We start from the raw sequence: 22241 nt of genomic DNA on the forward strand, positions 1-22241 counted from the left end.
ATATTTATTATAAAATTAACATAAAGAAAAGCTACTAATGATGAAAAAGTAACCAACTACTACTCCCCGATAATTTAAAATTAAGCTAACAGTCTATGAATCCCGGAAAGTATTTTCAATATCACCTACAAGAGTAAAACCAAAATATACCTTTTCAGTTCATTAAAAATCTTTATTCAGTTTGGTTCTATTTTATTTCATAAGGTTTACAGTCCATTTTGAATTAAATCATGAAAAAATGTCGCCGAGTATACAATACTCTGGAATAGGATTCTATTTCTTGGCAGCAGTTCCATAGGCGGAGGCCTTGCTGATTTTGGAGGCATTCACGGCGTGCTCCATGAGGCCGTAGACTGAAAAGGGAAAATAAAAGGCATTAAGTAAAATTATTTACTAAAAAATATTGAAATCAAGGAACTTACATCCAGCCAAGATGGAAAAGACGGTGAAAAAGCCGATCCAGTTTCCGGCAATCAGGGAAGTTACCATGTAATACAAAATCAGGAGCGTGGAAAAGCTGGCCCAGCCAATAAAATTGAGAAGAGAGCTCAGACGCGGCTTGTAGATCTTCTCCGGCACAGCCTTGACCCCGGAGGTCTTGAAGAAGTCACCGGTCTCATGGAAGCTGTCAATGAGCTTGTCCTTCTCCACGTAAAAGTCCTGCATCCATTGGGCGGCCTCCTTTTCACCTTCGGGGACCACGCTCAAGGGTATGCGGCGGATGTACATGTACGGCTCCACAGCCTCTCCGTTCAACTGGGACAGCATGGTGGGCTTGGTCTATAAAATCACAAAGAAACTGATTAGCTACCAGGGATATTATCCGGGATTTGGGAGGGCCCACCTCAGCAGTACGCTTGAAGGCCAGGTTGATGTCGTGGATGCCCGGACAAATGCCGCGCATGGTGGGCAGACTGGTGATGAATCCCTTGGTGCGCGGAATGAGATGATGCTTCAGGACGGGCAGGCCACGTTCCTGGGCAAACTTAACGGACAGCTCGTGCTTGGCCGGAGTGAAGCGGGTGCCCTCGGCATTCAGCAGTAGCCACACGGGATCCGGGTAGGAGAAGACCTCGGTCAGCTGGTTCTTGATCACGATCTTGTCCTTGTCGAAGTTGCGGTCCAGGAAGATGAACTCGGCCATCCACCAGACCCATCCCAGGATCGGAACGTAGCGCAGCATCTTCTTGGCATAGGCCTTGGCGTTGCCCAGGCTGTGCAGCTTGTCGGAGATCATCCAGGCGGTCAGCCAGTCGATCTCATAGGTGTGGTTCATCAGGAGCAGGGCGTGCTCCTTGCCCAGGAAGTGCTTCTCATCCTCCGGATCGATAAACACATGCAGCTTGCTTCCGGCATACCATTCGGCGACACAAACCAAAACTGGAAATGGGCATCAAGACTTTAGAGTCTGCCATTTGAATTTAAAACATTTTGAGATAAACTTACTGGAGTAAAAGGAGTAGGTAAGGTAGTACATGATACTCCTGGAGAGTCGCTTGTCGAAGGGCCGCACCAGAACGATGAGGAGAAGCTGGGCGATGTTGACGAAGAAGCCGCACGTGAAAAAGGTCACGGCGATCAGCAGTCGCCCCAGACCCTTGTAGTTGGCCATCCTAAGCTAAAAATAAATGAATTAAAATTAAACAGCCGCTTTACCGGAATTTACGTAATGTTACTCGAGGAATTCAGTTTTCGCCCACGGAAATATGCAGTTAATAAATATGTCTAGCAAGCGATATCGAAATAATTATGGCCCTAATCAAACTTTGCACCGAGTGTGTCACGGGCGAACCGAGTTACTTGAATTATAAGCACAGTAAAAACACACACAGGTGGACAGTAAATACATATATCACAAGGTGCTTTTAATATTAAAGATTAAAAGTTCATGGAAACAGGTACTTATCCACCTTTAATTGCTAGACATTTTTTTCTTTTTAGATTTAAGATCATTTCACAATTTTTTTTATTGTCCACCTTTTAGGTAGTCTCCTGTAGAGCACACACACAGAGACTAACTCACCTATGGGGATCTTAAAAAATTGGAGACCAGAAGTCAGAACTTGTGCTACCAAACGACCGAATACAACTGAATGAAATAAAATTTCGTTGGCAAGTTGGGCCCCGGCGATAAGGATCTTTTACACCCCGAAAACCTATAAACCGATTCTATTAATCAGCTATTATCAGCTAGTGGGAACCAGCCGAATGGCTTATCTCGCAATGGACGAATTTATGCTGAGTGTACTTGTGTGGGGGGCTAGTCAAGGGCACGGGGCAGTCTACACGAGGAACGAGCGCCGCCTTTGATTGTTACAACTGATAATATTATCAATATTCTAAATGACCAAAAGTGTTCGACATGGTGATAAGCAAAATATGCCAAGAGCCAAGGAAAGGAAAGATAAGAGAAAATGGTAAGTATAACTAAACAGTAATATATCGAGGCTCAAAGTTTATACTTGCGTTTATAATAGTTGCGCAATAAAGCAATTATCGAACACAATATCGAAGTGATAAATACACATAAATTTAAAGTTAATCGCTATTATAATTTTTATATAGTTTGTTTTTGAATTACTTTTTTTAAAACTCATTTAAATCGCGCCAAAGTACAAATATTTTAGTATTTTCTGATAGAGAAAATACTAAAAACCAAAATACCTCTGCACTGCTTGCGATCGTCAGCTGTTCTCTTATCAGTGCACTGCTTGCTCAACGAAAGTAAAAACACCACAAAATTACTATCGGTTATTTAATTATTGCAATGCTCGCCAAAATACACTTGATTAAACAATTAAATTTCCACTTAGGTGTACAGTACAACTACGAACTACATACGTACGCAAACTTATGGCTCGGATTTACGGGAATTGCCCCGTAAAACCATAAACTTAGACAAAACATTCAAGTATTATTTATTCTGTTCAAACACTATTACATCGTCCTTTCCAGGAGAGGAGGAATCGCGAATTGATCCATGTAGCAGAGAGATTTGTGAGAGGACTGCCTTTTACAAAGTCACGTGTAGATAATTGAGTTCGTCAACAATCAAACTAAATGCAAAACTGAAAGTTATTTTGTGCTTGCTTTTGCCGCTCCGTAATTCGAAGCCTTGCTGATCTGGGTCTTGTTGATGGCCTGTCCCATTAGCCAGTAGACTGAAATGGAGTAATTTCTATTAGATTAAGATCTTGATTAAATGGCTAATTGAACTCACAAAGCCCCAGAACGGAGAGGGCGCTAATGAAAGCGGTCCAGTTGGCCGCCAGCAGGGAAGTAACCAAGTAGTAGAAAATGCAGAAAAGCGAAAATATCGCCCAGCCGGCGAAGTTGAGCAGCGAACTCAGCCGGGGCTTGTTCACGTAAGCAGGAACCTCCTTCACGCCGGATGTCTTGAAGAAGCTACCTGTCTCTAGGAAGCTATCGATGATTTTGTCCTTTTCGACGAACAGGTTCTGCAGCCATGTAGCCGCCTCCTTCTCGTCCTCGGGTACATTTTCCAGAGGAATACGCCTCATCAGCAGGTGAGGTTCCACGCTCTTACCGTGCAACAGACTCAGCATGGTGGCGGTGTTCTATAAAAATTAAAAAGTTAATAATTTGAAACTTTAATTGAAAATAATGATGACTATGATTGATATTGTCTTAATGACACAAACACGCTACAACTAATCAAGATCATCAAGAACCTCTGCTTTAGCGAGTACTTAAAAAAAGTACCCCGAACGTTTATCAACATGTTTCTATCAATATTATAGCCCCAATATAAGGGGATTATTTAGTGGGCTCATAAACAGATTTTGTCAAATTTGCTACAATTATTTTTGGAATCGAGATAATTAGCCAGATAGCTGAAGCATTTTATGATTAGATTGCTGCCAACAGTCAGACGGAATCGACTATACTGACTAATGTGTCGAAGCTTATCGCTTTTTATAATTTTATAAAAATGCACAATTCTGCATGGACGAAGATAATTCTGACCTTGAGCTTATGTAAGTCAAAGTTTTATTGGAGTCTATCCAAGAAATCATTAATTGCGTGGTTCGTAGCTAAAGAATCTCCACTGTAGCTATAGCATAACAATGATTACCTTGTCTGTGGGCCTGTAGGCCAGATTAATGTCGTAGATCACGGGGCAGAGACCGCGAATTGGCGCCAGACTGGCAGTGAATCCTTTCGTGCGCGGGATCAAATGGTGTTTCAGCACCGGCATGCCACGCTCTTGGGCGAACTTGACGGACGCCTCGTGCTTGGCCGGAGTGAAGCGGGTGCCCTCGGCGTTGAGCAACAGCCAGGTGGGATCGGGATAGGAGAAGACCACTTTGAGCTGTTCGGTGATAATGGTCCTGTCCTTCTCGAAGTTGCGGTTGAGGAAGACGAACTCGGCCAGCCACCAGCCCCATCCGATGATGGGCACATAGCGAATGGGCTTCTTGGCGTAGGCCTTGCAGTTGCCGAGGACACCCAGCTTGTCGCAGATCATCCAACCGTTGAGCCAGTCGATCTCGTACTTGTGGTTCATGATGAGCAGGACATGCTCCTTGCCCGCCCGCTTCTCAAAGTCCTCTTTGTCCATATAGACGGTCATCTTACTGCCGGCATACCAATCGGCCACAAATACAAGTTCTGGAGAGGATTAGGGACTAATAGTACTAATGATTTTCAGGAATTTATGTTTTTCACACTCACGGGAATACAGCGAGTAGCAGGCATAGTACATCAGCTTCCGGAAGAGTCTCTTGTTAATGGGCTTGATGGTGATGTGCATCAGAAGCTGAATCAGGTTCAGGCACAGCCCACTGGTGAAGAAGGTGAGCGCGATGCACAGGTGTATCAGTCTCAATTGTTTCAGCTTTTCCAGCGACACCATTTTGATCTGCAATCATAAAAATGCACACTTTACGTAATTTCAACTTTAATTATAGGTTTCCCCTCGACAGCCCCGATCGTAAAAGTTGCGGTTTATGGTCCCATCTGAAACGCTTTGTCTATAAAGCTACGACTCCGCACTCACTCGGCTATGACTTTCCGTGAAATGTGAAAAAATAAAAAACTAAAACGCGGCCAACTAAAAATGCGGGAATAGAGGAGAACCACCTGAAACCCACACCGGCTGACAACGGACTGGGGAACTAAACAGCAGCCAAGATGTTCGCAACTTATTGCGGCCATATAGCCACCGTTGGCGGAGGAATCTAATCAGCCTTGGCCTCTGGCTATCGAATCGATGACTCCCCTGGAAACACCATATGTATATAGTCGGGGGGCACAAAGTCCGGACGGACGGACGGACGGAGGAACCGGGCAGGTGGTTATTATGGGGCATATGGCGGATACCGCAGGCAGAGAGTGCTCGAACGTGTAAACACTGTTGGGAGTGAACCCCACTAAAAGGTGCAAGGTTTGAATTTTACATGAGGAGCGCTTCTATATCTGCGTTAGTTTGCGCAAATTTTAGTTTCAGAATCATGCCATTTGTATCTGGTAGAACAATCTTAGAAAAAGATACAAATCTCAGAAGATTCTAAAAATCAATCTTTTCAACATTATAATAGTTCTATTAGTAGAAATAATATTTCTAAATAAATGGAAAATCACGTAACCTTTGAGTTATTCAATGACTTCAATAAAAGAAACTACAGTGGGAAATAAAACATTTAAATGCCTTCTATTTTTGCAATCTCTTGTGATTGGCCGAACACCTTGGGAAACGAATTTAATTAGTTAACTCAGACTACAAAAGAGTTCTTTGCGCTCACACACACACGTTGACGCACGTGTGACCGAGGAGAGGCGGTGGCAGAGCCGGGGAGGGGGGGTCTGTGTGACGTGGTTGAGATTGTGGTTTACGATTATCACTCCTTTGATTCGCGATCCACGACCACCCCTTCTACACCCACTACTATCAAAAACAAAGTCCACGGTTGGGCGATCCGTCTTTATCAATCCGCAGCTGCTCTTATCGGTTATTCCCACTTAATGGTATGGAACTCTGTGGATGGCTTTGTTCTTATTTCTCACACTTTTCTTGGGGACTTTTATTTATTACTTATACTATTATCTACTCGAATGCGTATGTGCCACTTCAATCCACGATCCCGCCGTTTACCTTTTTGGCAATGTTTTTGTGCGAATTGTTTTGTTTTTTATTTGTGTCGAAGTACTAGAGCTGGAAAAATATCGATGGCACTTTCGATAATATCGATGGTGGTGCTTTGCCATCGATTAATTTGAGGCTATCGCGATAGTCACGAAGTGTTATACCAAATTTAAATATGTTTTAAGATATATTAACTTAAAGAATGTAAAGTTATTTAACTTTTCAGAACTTTGAATTATTTTTTTTTCATGAAGAATGTTATGGCTGTTTTTTTATTCAGATACAATCGTGAGCCTTTTGTATTTTCCAAATTATGACAATAGGAAAATACCAAATTTAGGGAGCTGCCGAAAGTTTGGCGGGAATATGGCAGCCCTCGGATTAACCTTTCTTTTGAAACTGCGTGTCGGGTGGCTATGGTAGCCCTGAGCGTACAAATCTTAACCGATTGAAGAAAATCGCGGAAATCTAAAAATTCGCACTCTTGGAAATAATAAGAATGAAAATTGCTGAGACTACTGCAAACAAAAATTACAAAAGAATATTTTTTGTATTTCCGATAACACGATATAAATATATCAAATTGCACGAAGAAATATCGATATATTGATATTTTGATAATCAACAACCCTATGTAAAAATTTGCAAAACGCCAAATTCTTTTTGTTGGACAATTTGAAGGCGATTTGCAGAAAATAGGCTCTTGTCGAGGTGCAAGAACCGCGACTAGTTTACCATTCGAAATTGGATGCCCATTTCGGCGGGTCCTGCAGTCAGGGTAGTGCAAAAACAAAAGCGGCAAGAAAGTCAGCCGGCAGTCCAGACGCAGACGCTTTTTTCGAGCGAGCCAATTTTTTGCAGACGTGAGCAGGAGAAAGGAGCGCGTGAGTTGGGGGTTAAATCCAAATGCATATAGATACCTGACCCGGGGGAACACTATATGACATTGCAACCGATCCAATTAGATCCCAGATCCTACCGGTAAAGTGACATGGACTTGAAAATAACATCGGAAGAGTTGAGCAGCGACGAATACAGTCACGAGGACGACGACGATTTGATGAATGTGGCTGTCATCAAACAAAAAAGTCCATCTCCCAGCAGCCGGCCTAATGTCAAACCGTCTGAAGTTTCAGGAAACGGAGTAGGCCAGAAGAAGAAAATCTTTGCAATTAATCGTCCGCCTGTCAGCAGGGCCGAGACACTTCGTCGCATTCGACTGCTCCAGCAGCACAACCTCTACGAGCGTCCGTATCTCTACTTCAAACGTCGCAGCATTAAATGGTAATTTAATTTATTAATTTTTTTTATTATTCGTTTGAAACACTTTGTATGGCAATTGACTCTCCTGCAGGTTGCGGAACAAGACCAAGCACTACAATACGTATGCGGAGGGTCTAAAGATTGTGATGCCAATAAGTAATTTGGACAAGATATTCGAAAGGATTCGGAAGAAAAATAGGCAAGAGTGCAGAAGCAGAAGTATGACTCGCAGCTACAGCCGTACTCCCAGTCGCAGCCGCAGTCGCAGTCGTAGCTTCAGCCGGAGCCAGACTTTAAGCCGTAGCCGCAGTCATAGCCCCCACAGCGGCAGCCAGTCGCCTGAGCTCATATGCCTCGATGACACCGAGAACGAAGAGTCGCCCGAAAAACTCGATCCACCTAGACAGGATGTGGTGACTCCTGTAAAAGAAACTAAGACTAGAGCCATTTCGCCACCGACTCATTTTGAGCCTCGAGAAAAACCCAAGGCCCCTCCAGAGCATAACGAGAACGGTGCCGCCGAGTTAGCCGAGTTCCTCATGCTGAAGGACTCCCACCCGAAAGCCAAGCCAACGTTCGGTGGTGAAAACGATTATGAGCTGGTTAATCTTTCTGCCCCTATGGCGTTGGAGAGGGAAATTGTCAATAAGAGTCCGATTCGAGAGTCGAAACAGAAACAACTGGAGGAAGACCTTTTGATGGCTGTGGATGGCACCATAAAGCGACGTCGATCAGTGACTCCCCCAGCAAAAGTAATCGATAAGCGATCTAAGCCAGATTCCACCGAGGTTTTGGAAGATGATGATGCCCCAATTCAGTTTTTGAACGTGCCGGAAGAGGATGTGGTTATGAAGACACATCCAGGGAAACCACAGATGCCGAAAAAAGAGTCTGTGCCTCCGGCAGTTAATTCAGATCTGGCTTCTACGCAGCAGAGCCATCCTGGTTTTAAGCTCAGCACGCCCTATTCATTGACATTGCCTGCTGGCAACGACCAGGCAGTTAACATGGCCGCTCCATCCTACAGCTTAAATACACCCACTCCGCCGGCCGTGCCCATGGAAATTTCGTATCCTCCGGTAAAAATGCCAAAGATCACAATACACCAGGGAGGACCTCCTATGAATTTATCTCATGCTCAGCATCTAGCCTATTCTTATCCCAAGACTCATTCCCCGAAGCTAGCACCTTCTCACGCTTCGAAGGCGCAGAAAAAAGGCCATTCCCAGAAAGGCATGCCACCAGCTTCAGTCCACCAGGCCAATACTCCTGTACAGCAGGTCGCTACTACAGTTCACCATGTAGCTCTACCATCACATTACATAGTTCATACACAACATATTCCTTCATCGCCACAATTGACGCAACCCCCAGCTACTCCGCAACTGGCTCCAAAGCAGCACCCTGTCCCGGCTGCCAATCCACCCAACTTTGTGGCACCTCAGCCACCACGCCGCTCGGAGACGGTATCAACCCAAACGCAGGACCCTCAACCATCGCGTCCTCGCCAAAGGACCAGCGTTGATCTCAACAACAGCGACGCCAACTTCCACCAGCAGATAAAGGATCTCTACACCGAAATGGACTCGATCATGCAGGAAAGGGTGAAGGCGGTACGCCCAGACTTTTGTTCCTTTCTCGATGAGCGTCGGCGGCTCGATGCTGATCTTAAAACACTGGACAAGCTCTTAGCTCAAAAAGAAGACGAATACAATCGGCTGTTGCATTTACGATGCGTCAAAGAAGAGCTGCGTGGACGGCTGCAGCGAAAGGAAATAGTGTCGGTGATCAAGGATATGCTGCCTCCTCTTTTGACACAGTCATGCGGCACTTTGGAGCTTCAAGAGATCCATTCGATGCTTATGGATGAAGAAAATGCGCCGATTCCATCTAAAAATGGACCATCCGCCATTGAGCGCTGCCTATCCAGTATGGAGAAGAGCCACCTTAATATCAAACTGCTAAAAGGGTAAGTTAGGCCTGAAAGAGGTCAAATTCACATTTTTTAAACTTTTCGATACTTGCAGAGCCCTAGGGATAAAGCAACAAGCTCCGCCACTCTCTATTTACCAATCTGAAGAACAAAATTCGATTCAGTCGAACACAAATTCATTGCCAGGTGCCAGTCAGGCGCCGAGTCGAGACATTCGGGATATGGAAGAAGACCCACCGGAGAATTCGCTGGAGCAAGCCAGAGAAAAGCCTCCGGCTAGCAAGCGAGCCAAGCTTGAAAGGTAGGAAGTGCCTCATAGATAATTCTTGTCAACTTTTATTGATAATCAATTTATTTCAATCAAACTCCATAGTGAGCTGACAATGAACTCCACGACAAATCTGTCCCAATCTTCCTTTCTCTACAATAAGCTTCAATCAAAAGCGAAGGCCTTAGCACAGAGCCATAGTTCTTTGGATGCCCATAATTTTAATAATGCATCAACACCCAAACCTCTTTTCAACAGCAGTCCCATGGTTAATCGCCAACCTGCCAAAGGACAGGTAAGAAATTTAAACAGGACAGTTAAAAAATAAGAAATTAAATGACTTCGCTATCAGCAGCAGCTCGACTCATCTTCCTCCAATCGTTATGAGGGGGACTTAAGCCAGGCTAACGTGTCCAAGTCCCAGACTGACACGGCCTTGAAGAATGCGCGACGTGTAGTTGATGATTCTGCCACCATGAATGGCAAGAATGATAAGTCCTGCAACCACTGCGGTATCCCCAAGGTGGGCTATACGTGCTCCTGCTGCCAGAAGCAATGGTATTGCAGCCGTGATTGTCAGGTGAGGACTTTATTTTTAATGCGATTCTCTTATTAAACTAATGAAATGATTCTTTTTAATTACCCATAAAGCTGCGCGCTTGGGACTCACACTGGAACAAGTGTAAGAGGGTCTAGGATATCAGCATTACTATATCTTTAAACTATAACTATACACTAAGCGTATCGTATTTTATCGCATATGCCGGACTTCATTAATCAAATTCATAGAGTCGTTCATGAAGATGAAGTGTAGTTCGTACTCATCCCAGAAATAAATCAAATACTTCAAGAACATAAGGAATGTCAAAGATAAGGAATTTTTTAGTTACATTTCGCAGAATGCTGAATTTCTTATATTATACTCATGTTTGAGTTAATTTCCATTTAACGAAACTCAGAACAAATTCAGTTAGCTATAAAATCCATTATTTTTTTCTCTTTGGTGTTCAATTGAATAAATTTAATATTTTAAAATGAACTGTAGGTTTTATTTAACTTAAGTCGTAAATGTAGTTTGTGGTATGGGTTAAATCAATGCAATAAATAAATTATATTTATTTTTAAATAAAAAATACTAAAGAAACTTTTTCAAATTCTGTTTTATTCAACACTGTCATCGATAAATATCGAAAGTTTCCGTTCGTTGGCGCCAAACTTTGAAAGTGTATTTCATTAAAAAAAGTTATTGTTTGCTCGTTATCAGTCAAATGAAATGTGCAACTATTTGCTCCTCTTGCGCACCTGGCACAGCAGCTTGATGTCATTGATATGCAGTCGTAGTGGCTGCCGCCTTGACCAGGGGCCTCGTCTCAGCTTCCGGATGCGCAGCTGCCTGCTGCAGTGCAGCCTAAATTTGAGATGCGGATTCCACACGCCACCGGCGTTGCCCGAGGCGGGGGCGGAGGGCGTGACGCACCTATACGCGTATTGCCACCATAATCGAATGCTCTGCTTGGTACTGTGCTGTTAAATGGCGAATGTATAAAAGGCGGGTGGGTTATATTTAGAAGGTGTGTGTTAGATCGTAAATATTATTGGCCCTAAAAATTGTCTGAGGGAATAACACTCACCATGTAGAGGGGCAAGACGTGGAAACGCTTGCACTCCCGCCTCCTGAAATTGAAGGTGATGGGGCGGCGATGGGTGGCCGACAGCTTGGTCAGGTGAGAGCGGATCGCACTGGCGCTCGTCGATCGCTGCAGACGCTGGAGCTGCAAAAGGCGCGGGCACGTAATTAGTTTTTCAAACAATTGATCATTTTTCGAGAACACGATTAATATGCGCAAAATGTTGGCAAAGAATGCGCTTGCCGGCCGAATTTGGCTTGCAAATTACTCGTATTCGAATCAGGCAGTTCGTTTGTTTTGATTTACGGCCGTTAAGATATTTATAAACAATACTTGTAAAGTTGAGGGCTGTTGATTTTAATTTTAACACCTGGCGGCTCTATAGAGTCAATTTTGGCGCTTAAATTTTTCGATTTGAAATTGAATTTAAAACAATAACAGCCAAGAAAAAGCGTTTTTTATGAAAACGACTTAATAATTATAATAGTAATATTCATAAATTTAAACATGTTTTTAGCTTTCAGGGAGTGTTGTGGGATATCAGATAAAAAAAAGCGATAAGGTTTTAAGTTTTGATAAACAAATATGAATCTAAAATGTATACATCAATAATAAATGATAAGAAACTATGAATGAAATAATATATGAATCATAATGTCTTATAAGTTATTATCTTTTTAAGGGAAAACTCCCAACTTATTTTTATTTGCTGGGTGGGTGGGTGAGTGGGTGAGTGGGCTGGGTCTTGGATCGGACGTGGGGGTGTCCCTGAACCTGCTTATCAAGGCGGCAAGTAACTTTGCTGTTATTGTCTACATAATGACTATAAAAATTACAGTTGCAAGTGGCGGGAATTGTTTTCGCAGTCACTCTGCTTTGACTGCAACTAAAAGCGACAAGCGAAAGTCATCCAACTCGAAATTGATAGCAATTAAATCCGCTTATCAGTTTTGAGCCTCGATTCAAATTAACACTCCAATGGAAGAACGATCAATAATACCCCCCTTTGGAGTCTCTTTTTCTCGGATCGAGTTTGTCCTCGACGATGACGATGACGACTATCCGCCGACAAGTTTTTGCTATTATTAAACAGTTTTACAAGCCGCTAACGCTCAGAAATTGTTGCTAATTAGTCGAACCGCGCACGCCGGCGCAGCAGACCTTAAAAGCTGCCTCTGATGGGCCCGGAGCAGCGGGCGGGGAGTGGGGTTAAGTGGGAGAACCGTCAAGCAGTGCCAGCTCTAATAAAGGTGGGCATTGGTATTAGTTCCGATGCACAGTTAGAAAGCAAAGTGTCTCCTGAAAAAAGTACCACTTTAATTGCCCTAATAAATCGATAATCGATAAAAGTTTCACTTCTGTTACCAATTCTATGAATCATAGTATACCGTTAAAATTCCTTAAATTATTACCAATTTCCTCATTCTCTTAAGAAAGTTATAAAATGGGAAATAAGTAAAGAATTCCCCCAGTGTACGTGTCAAGATTGGAGGCAATCGAGCTGAATTAGACGCTCTGGGGTCGATTGAGTGCAGATCAAGCGATGAGCAATTCGAGTGCAGGGTGCAGCGAGCGGCACAATTAAATTCTTCGAAAAAATCTGAAATTATAAAAGGACCTTGAATGCAATTGCTCTGCTAGCAAAAATTTGCATTTGAATGCAGGCCTGTTCCATTTCTGGGACAACACTGCGTATGCGTGATTTTGTCAAGCAGTGCATCTGAGTGAGAGCTCCTTTTCAAGCAGTTCAAAGCTATCCTAGACTGTCGTGGTGTTGTCTTAACCTCTCGGTAGCTACCTCTTGAACTCTAGACAATTAACACGGCAGCCAACAATGGCAACAAATGCAAAACAAACAAACAAAAACAAATCTAACGCTTCGTTTAAAGCGATTTGTGCGCGCTTTTTCATAAAAACTCGATGTTGGTCGATTGTAGCCTATAAGGGGGGTATGTGCGTGCTTCGTCGCTTTATTGGCGCGCTTTCACGTGTGTGTGTGTGTGTGAGTGTGCGGGTGTGTGCCGTCTCCGTGTCCGTTGGGCTGTCACTATCTCTATCTGCCGGGGCTATATCTAAGCGCGATCGGTCCGGGTCGGGTCGGGAGCAGGGCGTCGTAGTATTTGTATTTGCAATTGTATTTAGATTTGTGTGTGTCTATGATTCAGCGCCGGGCACACCACCAACCACAACAACAGTAAACAAATGGAAAGGGTTTAACGACTTTAAGATACTCAGTTAATAAATAACGGGAAAGTCGCAGTGGAGAGTGCTTAAATGGTGATTACAGGGGAGTTATTAGATAGTCTTTATAAGCCTTTTTTTATGAAGGATTTAAAGAGGTTTAAAACTAATCTATTACTTAAAAGGTCTATCTTTACAGAAAGTACAGTTGCCTATTGAGATAGAGCTATTAGATAGAGGTAACCCCTACATTTGCACCCTACAATCTCCAAATAGTTATCCTCCAATATGCTCCTATTGGTAGACTTTTCCCCCCCACCTGTGTACACCTGGAAAAACATAGTATCTGGCATACCCCGCGCACTCCACACCCACGAGGTACCACAACTCCCACCACAATGAATGGCGGCCGCTGTGTTCCGTTCTGTTTTATTCCGCCAGTTGATTTCGGTTCGGGTTCGGATCCGCTCAGCTCAGTTCTGTTTTGTGTCCCGTCGAATTCGCAACCCTCGACTCGACAACCACTCGCAGAGCCAGTAAAATTCATGTTAATGAATGTTAATTTATACATTTGTAAGAATCTAAAATCTGTTTTCCAAACACAACAATTATTGGTGCGGCTTCGAAATTTGAAAACAGTCGCGCCCGAATCGTCACCGTGATCGTAACGATCGTCCAAAATAACGGTCTATAACGGCATAACGGTAAAAGTAACGAAAACGAAAGTTTTAAAAAAATTTTCCGTAATGGATCCGGAGTTTGTGAACAAATACAACCAGGTCCTGAGTCGCCTGAAGCTCGTGGAGAACTTTGACGGCAGCGATCCTGGCAAGCTGCCGCAGTTCCTGCAGAAGATCGAGGCCCTAATGCCGGCCATTAACAGTTTCGACGAATATTATAGAGCCCAGTTAATAGGGCACATCAAAAACAAGTGCACGGACCGGGCGAGGGAGGCGGTCTTCACCCGACAGATGAGTGCTCCGGTGGGGAATGGCAACGGAGCCGCCAATGGCCACCTGCTGAAGGCCGAGTCCTGGCTGAAGCTCAAGGACCAACTGCTGTACAATTACGCCGAAAAGGAGTCCAGCTACTCCCTGATACACAAAATACGTAGCGCCGTGGTGGACTCCAACATAGAGCTGTATTACCAGAAAATGGCCAAGCTGAAGCACAGACTGATCAACAGGAAACTCACCCACAACGACACCCTGTACTCCCTGGAGGATATCGAGCGGATCACGCTGCAGGTGTTCAGGGATCACCTGCCGGAGCCCACGCACTCCATGATCCTGCGCCGCAACCCCAAGTCCATGGAGGAGGCATACCGCTACATAGTCGAGGTGCAGCAGCAGTTCTACACCCAGAGCGGATCCCTGGCCACCGACCAGGCGGCCACCTTCAGCACCAGCCACAAGCAGCAGGTCCACGGCGTGGGCATGGGCGGCGTGGGGGTGAGCACAGTGGGTCTGGGCGTGGGGATGGGGGCTGTGGGCCTGGGACTCTCCTCCTACGCCCGCCAAATGTCCGAGAAGGGACAGCAACAGCAGAGCAGCAACAAAAGCTACTACAACCAGGCAGCCCCACCGGTGGGGGCCGGCAAGACCAGTCCCATGTTCAAGAGCATCGGCAATCCCACGTTCAAGTCGAGCTTCAGCTACAACGGAAGCAGCTCCAACTCCGGAATGGGCTACGGCTACTCGAGCGGGAAGAAGTCGGACATTAAACAAAACTACCAGCAGCAGAAGAGCCTCAACTACGCGAAGACCTCCAGCACAAGTGCCTGGAAAAAGTAGGAGACCTTCAGATCATAGATCGTAGATCTCTGGATGAGACAATCCGTACCCGCAGCCCACGGGCATGACCTAATCCCTTGGAGCCTGTGACTAAGCCACCTCATGCTAATTACCCGATCCCAACCTCACCCTCTGGTAATTCGATGATTCCACTCAGATGATGTGGATGCAGATTATAGAACGTGAATATGGATTAAAAGTGAATAGAAGTGTGTAACAGACAGCAGTCTATAATCATGTGAATAAATACTTTTTTTAAATAAATTAAATAACCCCGAAGATAAATAAGTTAATCAAAAATAATGTACATATAGGAGGCAAATGCAAATAATGGAAACGATGTGAATGTAGATGGAGATAATGCAAAAATAATACAATGTGAGGGCAAATAAAGTGGCAGTAGCTGCTGCTGATAAAAGTAATCGATTATTGTCGAAATTAAGTACCGTTGTTGATTTAGACATTACGATAATAACGGTACGGTAGTGGTGTACTGGAAGTGCTATGCATCGAAATCAGTTACTAATCGATATGTTTTTCTGTTTTAAAATTTAAATACAAACTAAATTGATTCTGACAATTGAATTACAGAATTAGACGAGATAAGGAAGAGATCATGGCGATGATGTCGATATAGAAGATAATGATGCCGATTAAACGGATGATGACCAATAATGATGACATCGATCGCGTGTCTATCGATGATGATCCATCCGCCGACAGTATGGACATGATAATTATTAGCTCATAAGACTCAAGTGTACATAGCCCCACACCCCAATCCCCATCCCAGTCACATTACCCACTTTTTTCTCCCACAATCGCCCACCTTTAAATTCGTTTTTTGTTAACAATAAAGTGTAAAGTCTAACAGTCTTCTTGTGTACTTGCGGGGTTTGAGGGTCAGGGATTTGGTTCTATTTTCGGCATCTTGTTTACTTACTATCTGCTGTGAATTGGAGCGACTGGCCGAGAGCCTCTGGTCGTAGCCCATGTCCTGGGGCAGTGGCTCCGCCTGCTGCTCCTGCAGCTTCACCGCCTTCGGCTTGCTCTTGTCCTTCACGTCCTTCTCCGGCTTTCCGAACAGTCCCCTCTGCTCCGCCCGTCGGATCAAATACTTCTCATTCAGGTGGGTCAGGGTCTTCCGCCGCACCAAGGACAAATAGCTGCCGGTCACCTGCTGCTTGATGCAGTTGTCCTGATTGATGCAAATGTCCGGAACGGTGTCCTGCACGAACTCGTCTATTTCGGGGTTAACTATCAGGTCGATACTGTCCACCCTGGGTAGGGGAGGACCCGAGGAAGCTCCTGCAGCTGGAGTCTCGGCTGGCTTATCCTTCTTCCGGGGGGAGTCCTTGCTCATAGCGGCGGCTGGAATATTGGCAGCTTCCAGCTCGGCCAATGCCTCCAGACGCTTCTGCTCCTTGTAGGCATTGCGATGCTTCTCCAGCGCTAACTTGTTTATCAATTCCAGGACATGCCGGACCATATCGTCGTTTTCAGTGCCCACAATGGAGTGCGTTTGGTAGAGCACGAACTGGACCTGCGGCCGCGACATGGACATGGTGAGGGTCAGCAGCTGCTCCTCCAGAATCATGGCCACCCGCTGGCGGCCCTCCTGGCTGACCTCCGACTCCGTGAGCACCTCCAGCATGCTGAGATCTCCGCCTCGCGAGCAGATCAGATCAATGGGATCCGAAATGGCGCTGAAGGAGTTGGGGGGAGTGGCGAATATCCCCACCACGGTCCTGAACCGATTCGATTCCATGGGGAACGAGGTAAAGGCATCGCCGAACAACCTGATATTATTAACTCCGATCAATTCCATGTAGCGACGGTACTCCTTCAGATTGGCGCCCGCCCCATAAACATAGAAGTTGTTTACCCGGTTGATCGAGTAGAAGAGAGCCGCCAGGTATGCGGTGGACCGCGGGGAACCGATATGGGTCTGAAGAATGTCCCCATCCAGCTCAAAGTAATCCATCAGCTTGGACATGATGGCCGGACCAAAGGTAAAGTTTTTGTCCTGGAAGTTGAATCGATAGAAACTTAAAGTATAAATTACAATTAAAGTTTAGAAACTTGAAAGTCTTCTCCGGTTTCGTTTCAAAGTTTATCACTCATACGCAGTGTTGGCTTCTGGAAAATTCTGTATTTACAAAATGAGACATAAAATCTTTTCGAGGAAGAGACGTGCGTACGTGTTATTCTATATGTTCCAGGCCTATCGCATTACAATAAATTTAATTTGATTGTCGTGAAGACTATTTAACTAGACTACTCATTAGAGTCTACACTTTAGAAAGGTAACACGTCTCACCTGCATTATAAAATAGTGCTTCGTCATCAGCACCGATTTGGTGAACTCGCTGCGATCCTTTGGAATGCAGGATACGACCAAAGGACAGATGTTGTCCCACTTGCAGTGCTGCTCCAGCAGTGGCTGTTCATCGTCCGGTCCATGGACCGTGAAACCCATCTCGGTTAGGATCCTATCAGCCTCATCCTTGTTGCTAATCAGACACGAATATCTATATCCTTTGAATTAATATCCTTGCCATTTACTAACCGCACTAGAAAAGGATTTATCCAGCCTGTCACTACCGGATTGGCAGCCGCAATGGCCACCTTCTCGTTCTGCAAGTGAATGGGTAGCAGTTGGGACAGTCGGAGTGCTCCCACCCGTATCCGCATCCGGGAAATCGAGGCGGCCAGACGAATGCGATGCTCCCAGAGGTCAGCGGCCAGATCTTCGGAGGTTTGTGAAGGTTATGGAGTTACTGACCTAGTATAGTATTCCATCTAATACCTGCCACTTCAGCCTCTTTGTAGAGATCCGCCTGGAGGCCCTTTTCCTCGGAGTTGCGACCCCTGAACTGACGATCGTAGAGCTCGAAGAGCATCAGCCAGATGCGTTGTTCGTCCTTCAAATACTGTAGGATATTATGGTAAGTATGATATTTATTTTGGGATGACCATCCACCCACCTCACTGTGCTGCTCAAAGAAACTAACATCATTCAGCGCATTCGACAACACAACCTTATCTACAAAAGGCCAAAAAAAAGCTAGAAGAGGACTTAACCCAATCAAGGACCAATCACCCACATCGAAAGACATCATAGATCAAGGAGTAGGCCAATCTCATCTCGTGCTCGTTCTGGAAATGGACGGGAATCGCTGGCTTCCTCAGTAGTTTGGCGGCATTGGCGATTGTGGGCAGAGTCCACCGGGCGCCGGATTTCAGTTTGATCTTCACAGTGGTGGCATGGCAGTACTTGAGGGTCCTACTTCTCCGACCATTCGGACTGACCCCCGGCGATATAATCTTTGTGATTCGCAGAGGATCGAAAACGGGTTTCTCCTTTTTGTTAATGTCCTGCAGAGAGACAGTGTCGTCCGAGGAGTCATTCACATGCCGTTGAATCTCCAAGAGCATATAGTACCTTTTAAATGCCATTTTTTATGGTCTATTCAGAGATTAAAAAGGAGTATAAGTGAACGTACATCTTGTCCTGCCACTCCTCGTCACTGGGCAGGTAAATCTGCTTCATCTTCTTAAGCTTCTTGCTCTGCTCCTTGAAGATGGCCGGATACACCGAGAAGATGTCCGCCAAACTCAGGAAAAACAATTGGTTGGACATGTCTTTGGGGGCTTTCGGGGGAAATCAGGTATGTTGGAAACTAAACCCTTAACTTCAACACCATTTTTTAGTTTTTGAATATTTATTGTAGGGGGTTTTTGTTCCAATTTGGATTTGGCGCAACTTTAAAACAATTAAATTTTGTATAACATGCTATAAAAACACTATCTGCCGATCTACATAATTTTCACGATCGGATAATTACAGTGACCTGAATCACAAGCCCATCACTCCGAAAAGTTGAGTCACAGTTTATAAAGTTTTTTTTAAACTTTTGTTAGATAGTTTGAAGGTTGAACGGATAAAAAGGACACTCGGATACAGGACACCGTTTAAGGAAACAATAAAAAGAGCACTGCCACCAGCTACTTATCCGAACCGAGCACTTGGAGTGAACAACAGCAACTGGATGAGCAGGTGGCTCCTCCTTACGTTGGCGTGTCTTTCATCTCCCTTTTTGGGGGAGCCTTGAGCCTTGGGCCCCTCCTCCTGTCAATTGCTCCCCCGCCCCCTCCTCCAATGACAATGACAACTGCTGATTTTCATTCTCGTTCTCTCATTTTCATTTCCATTTCCATTTTCATTTCAATTCCAGCTACCGTTCGGTTCGTGCTTAACACCAATTCAATGCTGGGAGCCCTCTGTTTCTGTTTCTGTTTCCAAATCGACGGCGCTGCATGCTCCATGGAATTACTTATCTATCTCTTGCACTCCCAACCTTCCAACCCACCCACCGATCCACCTGTCGAGCCCACCTCTCGCTTCCACCCACCTGTCGCCGCATGCAATGTTGCACGCCAATATAGAGGCGCCCCTCCATTCTAACTGCCTGGGAAACCAAAAAAAAAAAAGATGAAGTATGTTTGCCGCAAAGGACAAATTAAATGTTACGGTTACGCTTCTCAGGATATACAGATTGGGTTGAAATAATAGCAACTCGGGAGTATAATTCCAAATCAAAGTAACTCTTAAAGCCAATCTAGCCAAGATTAGATTATCTGGCAATTAAAAAGAAATAATCAAGTTTTAAATTATTATACCAATATTCTGATTACTACTATTAACTAATGAACACTATTTTTCCATCAACAACTGTAGTATTTTAGCTGTATGGCCAATATATAGATGGATAGAAACGATATCACACTTACCTTTTATTTTTTACGGCCCAGTCCCATACCCATTCCCATTCCCAGTCCCAGTCCCAGTCTGGCGTAATAAATTCCGTTTGCCATATTCGCATGATTTGCTCTGATTGGAATATTTCTTCAATAAATTGCCAGTTGCCAGAAATGTCGCTGATATAAAGGATGAGGGGCGCTGCTATAACCTGGGCCTAGGCCTGTCATTCTTTGATGTGTTTGCCTTGATTAGTTGGGGGGGGGGGGGACTTAGAGCCCAAAACCCCCATTTAATGTCTGATGGCTTCGAAGCGTTCGAATCGAACATAAAATTAAATGTTGATTAGACAACTTTCCGTAACTTCACTAAATTGTGGGGTGGCGGGAAATTTATTGGCCTAGGTCAAATATCGATTATCGCCCGTCACTAGACCGTTATTTTGGGTCAGATTGAATCGAATGTCAATTTGATTGGCATTTCTGGGATATACAACAGTCTATATACTCCTCCGGAGAGTCTCCTTTGTGACCTTGAGAGCCGGAGAAACTTTCGATTATTGTGTTTACGATTTCATTCCGGCACTCGGTTCGGCATAATTGAATTGCTTTCAGTTGGCTTTGGTTAACTCCTTAACTGAGATCAATTATAATTGGAAAAAATCATATCAATTAAAAGTGCCCCAATCTGATTCATCTAGCCTGATTGGCGATGACCGCACAAAAAAAAAACAAAAACTACGGGGGCTATCGAGGAAATATACGGCCGGGACGAGTGCGGCCAAGTACTATGACTGTTAGATATGAATAAGCAAACTTGAATTAGAGTTATCACGGGGCATATGTCCAAAGATAACTCGAGTGTCATAATTAAATTTTTCTCTGTTTCCCTTATACCCGTAGTAGCCTTTTGCTTCACACCGTAAGCCACCCCGGCTTAAAGTCGACCGATGCGACGACTTCTTTATCGAGACACCCGGACCCGGGTATACCCGGGTATGTGTCGTAAATCAGGGGGTAGTATTTTGGGGCTTTGTTGTGTTTTGTTTTTTTTATTTATTTTTTGTTTTTTGTTTTTTTTTTTTTATTAAGAAGCATATTTATTATATATAAGATGTATGTAATACAATAATTTTTCTTTCTGTCCTGGTTTTTTTTCGGATTCTTTCATCTCTTTTATGGTTTCGGTTTCATTTCGGTTTATCGTTTATCGTTTTCATTTTGTTTTGTTTATATCCATTTTATATAATCATATAAAACACTGAGCTACAATACAAATATTTTGATAAAAACTTACAACATAACCTTTAATACATAAAAATACTTGCGTAGTCTACAAATCGTATCGTTATAGAGATTTATTCTGCATTCTGCTTCGTCTTGCTCTGGCTCTGGCTCTGGGTCTTCTCGGATCGATCGATCGGATTCTCCTGGTTCTTCATTCTTTTTTTTTTTTTTCATTTTTTTCTTCATTGACCTTCCCCTAAATTGTTCGGACTGCTTCGGTCGCGCCTGAATGGATTCTGTATTTGTTCTTCTCGATTTATTTCATTTCTCCTTATAGTTGTGTGAGTTTAACCCTATTAAAAGATTTCATTCATTCTCCATCTGCTGCTGGGGCTCTGGCTGTTGTTCTTCCACGACAGAAACAGAAGGTTCGCGATAACACAAAAAAAAAGACAAGGACCACAAGGATAAAAAACACCGAGAAATCCGTGAACGAGGGAGGCCGACTGGATGAGGGAGAAAGTGTGATAGTGAGAGAGAGAGTGTCGAAGAAAGCCCTCCCAGAAGACTGTTCTTCTTCTTCGCCAATTAGCACGAGTTGTTCTTCCGCTTCCTCCTCTTCCTTAGATGTTTTTTTTTTTTGTGTTTTCTATGAGTTTGTTGTTTTGTTTTGTTCTTGTTGTTGTTTGCAGCGTTTTAATTACAATACAAATTATGTTTATAATTATATATATATTTGCATAATCCATATAATTAAATTAAATCGTATAAAACACAAGACAGTAGAAAAATAAATGAGGCGTACATAATTTTGTTCAGTGGACGTACCAAAAAATGTTGAAACATCGATAAAGCAACGCTCTGAGCATTTCATACGAAAAGGATTTTGGTTAGCAAAATCATAATACACAATACAATTACAATAATATTTATAGAAATAAAATATAATAAAAAAAAAAAAAAAACACCAACATACAGTTTTTATGTTGAGTTTTTTTTTCCCTTCTTTTTGTTTATACACATATTTATGCATAATGGGCGTATATAAGGTTTATGTATATAATTATAAGTAATAAATTTT

The 22241-nt window shown here is 43.8% G+C and overlaps 5 protein-coding genes and 1 long non-coding RNA gene across 15 annotated transcripts; 3 read left to right on the plus strand and 3 right to left on the minus strand.

Moving 5' to 3' along the window:
• Positions 1-151: 151 nt before the first annotated feature.
• On the minus strand, positions 152-2298 carry LOC6493089 (1-acyl-sn-glycerol-3-phosphate acyltransferase delta). Of its 2 annotated transcripts, none has more exons than XM_014908723.3 (5): positions 2024-2298; positions 1447-1618; positions 845-1380; positions 423-780; positions 152-353 (listed from the first exon to the last, which is right to left on the minus strand). In XM_014908723.3, exons 2-5 carry the CDS (start codon positions 1610-1612, stop codon positions 274-276), a joined length of 1140 nt encoding a protein of 379 aa, XP_014764209.1. In that variant the 5' UTR covers positions 1613-1618; positions 2024-2298; the 3' UTR covers positions 152-273. The 2 variants fall into 2 exon arrangements, with proteins under 2 accessions (XP_014764209.1, XP_044571046.1); XM_044715111.1 differs by lacking the exon at positions 2024-2298 and adding an exon at positions 1677-1783.
• A 49-nt stretch (positions 2299-2347) lies between these two features.
• LOC6506908 lies at positions 2348-10609 on the plus strand. 5 transcript variants are annotated; one of them, XM_014909475.3, is made up of 7 exons: positions 2348-2417; positions 7237-7390; positions 7461-9338; positions 9397-9603; positions 9676-9865; positions 9923-10150; positions 10222-10609. In XM_014909475.3, exons 1-7 carry the CDS (start codon positions 2363-2365, stop codon positions 10264-10266), a joined length of 2757 nt encoding a protein of 918 aa, XP_014764961.1. In that variant the 5' UTR covers positions 2348-2362; the 3' UTR covers positions 10267-10609. The 5 variants fall into 5 exon arrangements, with proteins under 5 accessions (XP_014764961.1, XP_014764963.1, XP_044571045.1 ...); XM_014909477.3 differs by lacking the exon at positions 2348-2417 and adding an exon at positions 6688-6990; XM_001956981.4 differs by lacking the exon at positions 2348-2417 and adding an exon at positions 6849-6990 and having other exon boundaries at positions 7072-7390; positions 10222-10432.
• LOC6493088 (1-acyl-sn-glycerol-3-phosphate acyltransferase gamma) lies at positions 2742-6243 on the minus strand. 4 transcript variants are annotated; one of them, XM_014908719.3, is made up of 6 exons: positions 5766-5899; positions 5610-5708; positions 4696-4882; positions 4097-4632; positions 3221-3578; positions 2742-3161 (listed from the first exon to the last, which is right to left on the minus strand). In XM_014908719.3, the coding sequence occupies exons 3-6, from the start codon at positions 4874-4876 to the stop codon at positions 3076-3078; spliced, it is 1161 nt and encodes a 386-aa protein (XP_014764205.1). In that variant the 5' UTR covers positions 4877-4882; positions 5610-5708; positions 5766-5899; the 3' UTR covers positions 2742-3075. The 4 variants fall into 4 exon arrangements, with proteins under 4 accessions (XP_014764205.1, XP_014764206.1, XP_014764207.1 ...); XM_014908720.3 differs by lacking the exons at positions 5610-5708; positions 5766-5899 and adding an exon at positions 6116-6243; XM_014908721.3 differs by lacking the exons at positions 5610-5708; positions 5766-5899 and adding an exon at positions 6028-6088.
• Positions 10610-10723: 114 nt separating the features above from the next.
• On the minus strand, positions 10724-18815 carry LOC6493086. Its single transcript, XM_001956978.4, has 9 exons — positions 18679-18815; positions 18280-18617; positions 18160-18218; positions 17982-18105; positions 17742-17922; positions 17493-17685; positions 16116-17198; positions 11202-11342; positions 10724-11094 (listed from the first exon to the last, which is right to left on the minus strand). The coding sequence occupies exons 1-9, from the start codon at positions 18813-18815 to the stop codon at positions 10852-10854; spliced, it is 2499 nt and encodes an 832-aa protein (XP_001957014.2). The 3' UTR covers positions 10724-10851.
• On the plus strand, positions 13825-16043 carry LOC6506909. The gene is made up of 2 exons (XM_044715112.1): positions 13825-15550; positions 15764-16043. The coding sequence occupies exon 1, from the start codon at positions 14126-14128 to the stop codon at positions 15170-15172; it is 1047 nt and encodes a 348-aa protein (XP_044571047.1). The 5' UTR covers positions 13825-14125; the 3' UTR covers positions 15173-15550; positions 15764-16043.
• LOC123257170 lies at positions 18706-22125 on the plus strand. 2 transcript variants are annotated; one of them, XR_006507156.1, is made up of 2 exons: positions 18706-18843; positions 18887-22125. It is a non-coding gene; the product is annotated as an uncharacterized LOC123257170 (long non-coding RNA). The 2 variants fall into 2 exon arrangements; XR_006507155.1 differs by having other exon boundaries at positions 18710-18843; positions 18907-22125.
• Positions 22126-22241: the final 116 nt, after the last annotated feature.

Source organism: Drosophila ananassae, chromosome 2R (assembly GCF_017639315.1).
Source record: "Drosophila ananassae strain 14024-0371.13 chromosome 2R, ASM1763931v2, whole genome shotgun sequence".
In the NCBI taxonomy this organism is placed as follows: domain Eukaryota; kingdom Metazoa; phylum Arthropoda; class Insecta; order Diptera; family Drosophilidae; genus Drosophila; species Drosophila ananassae.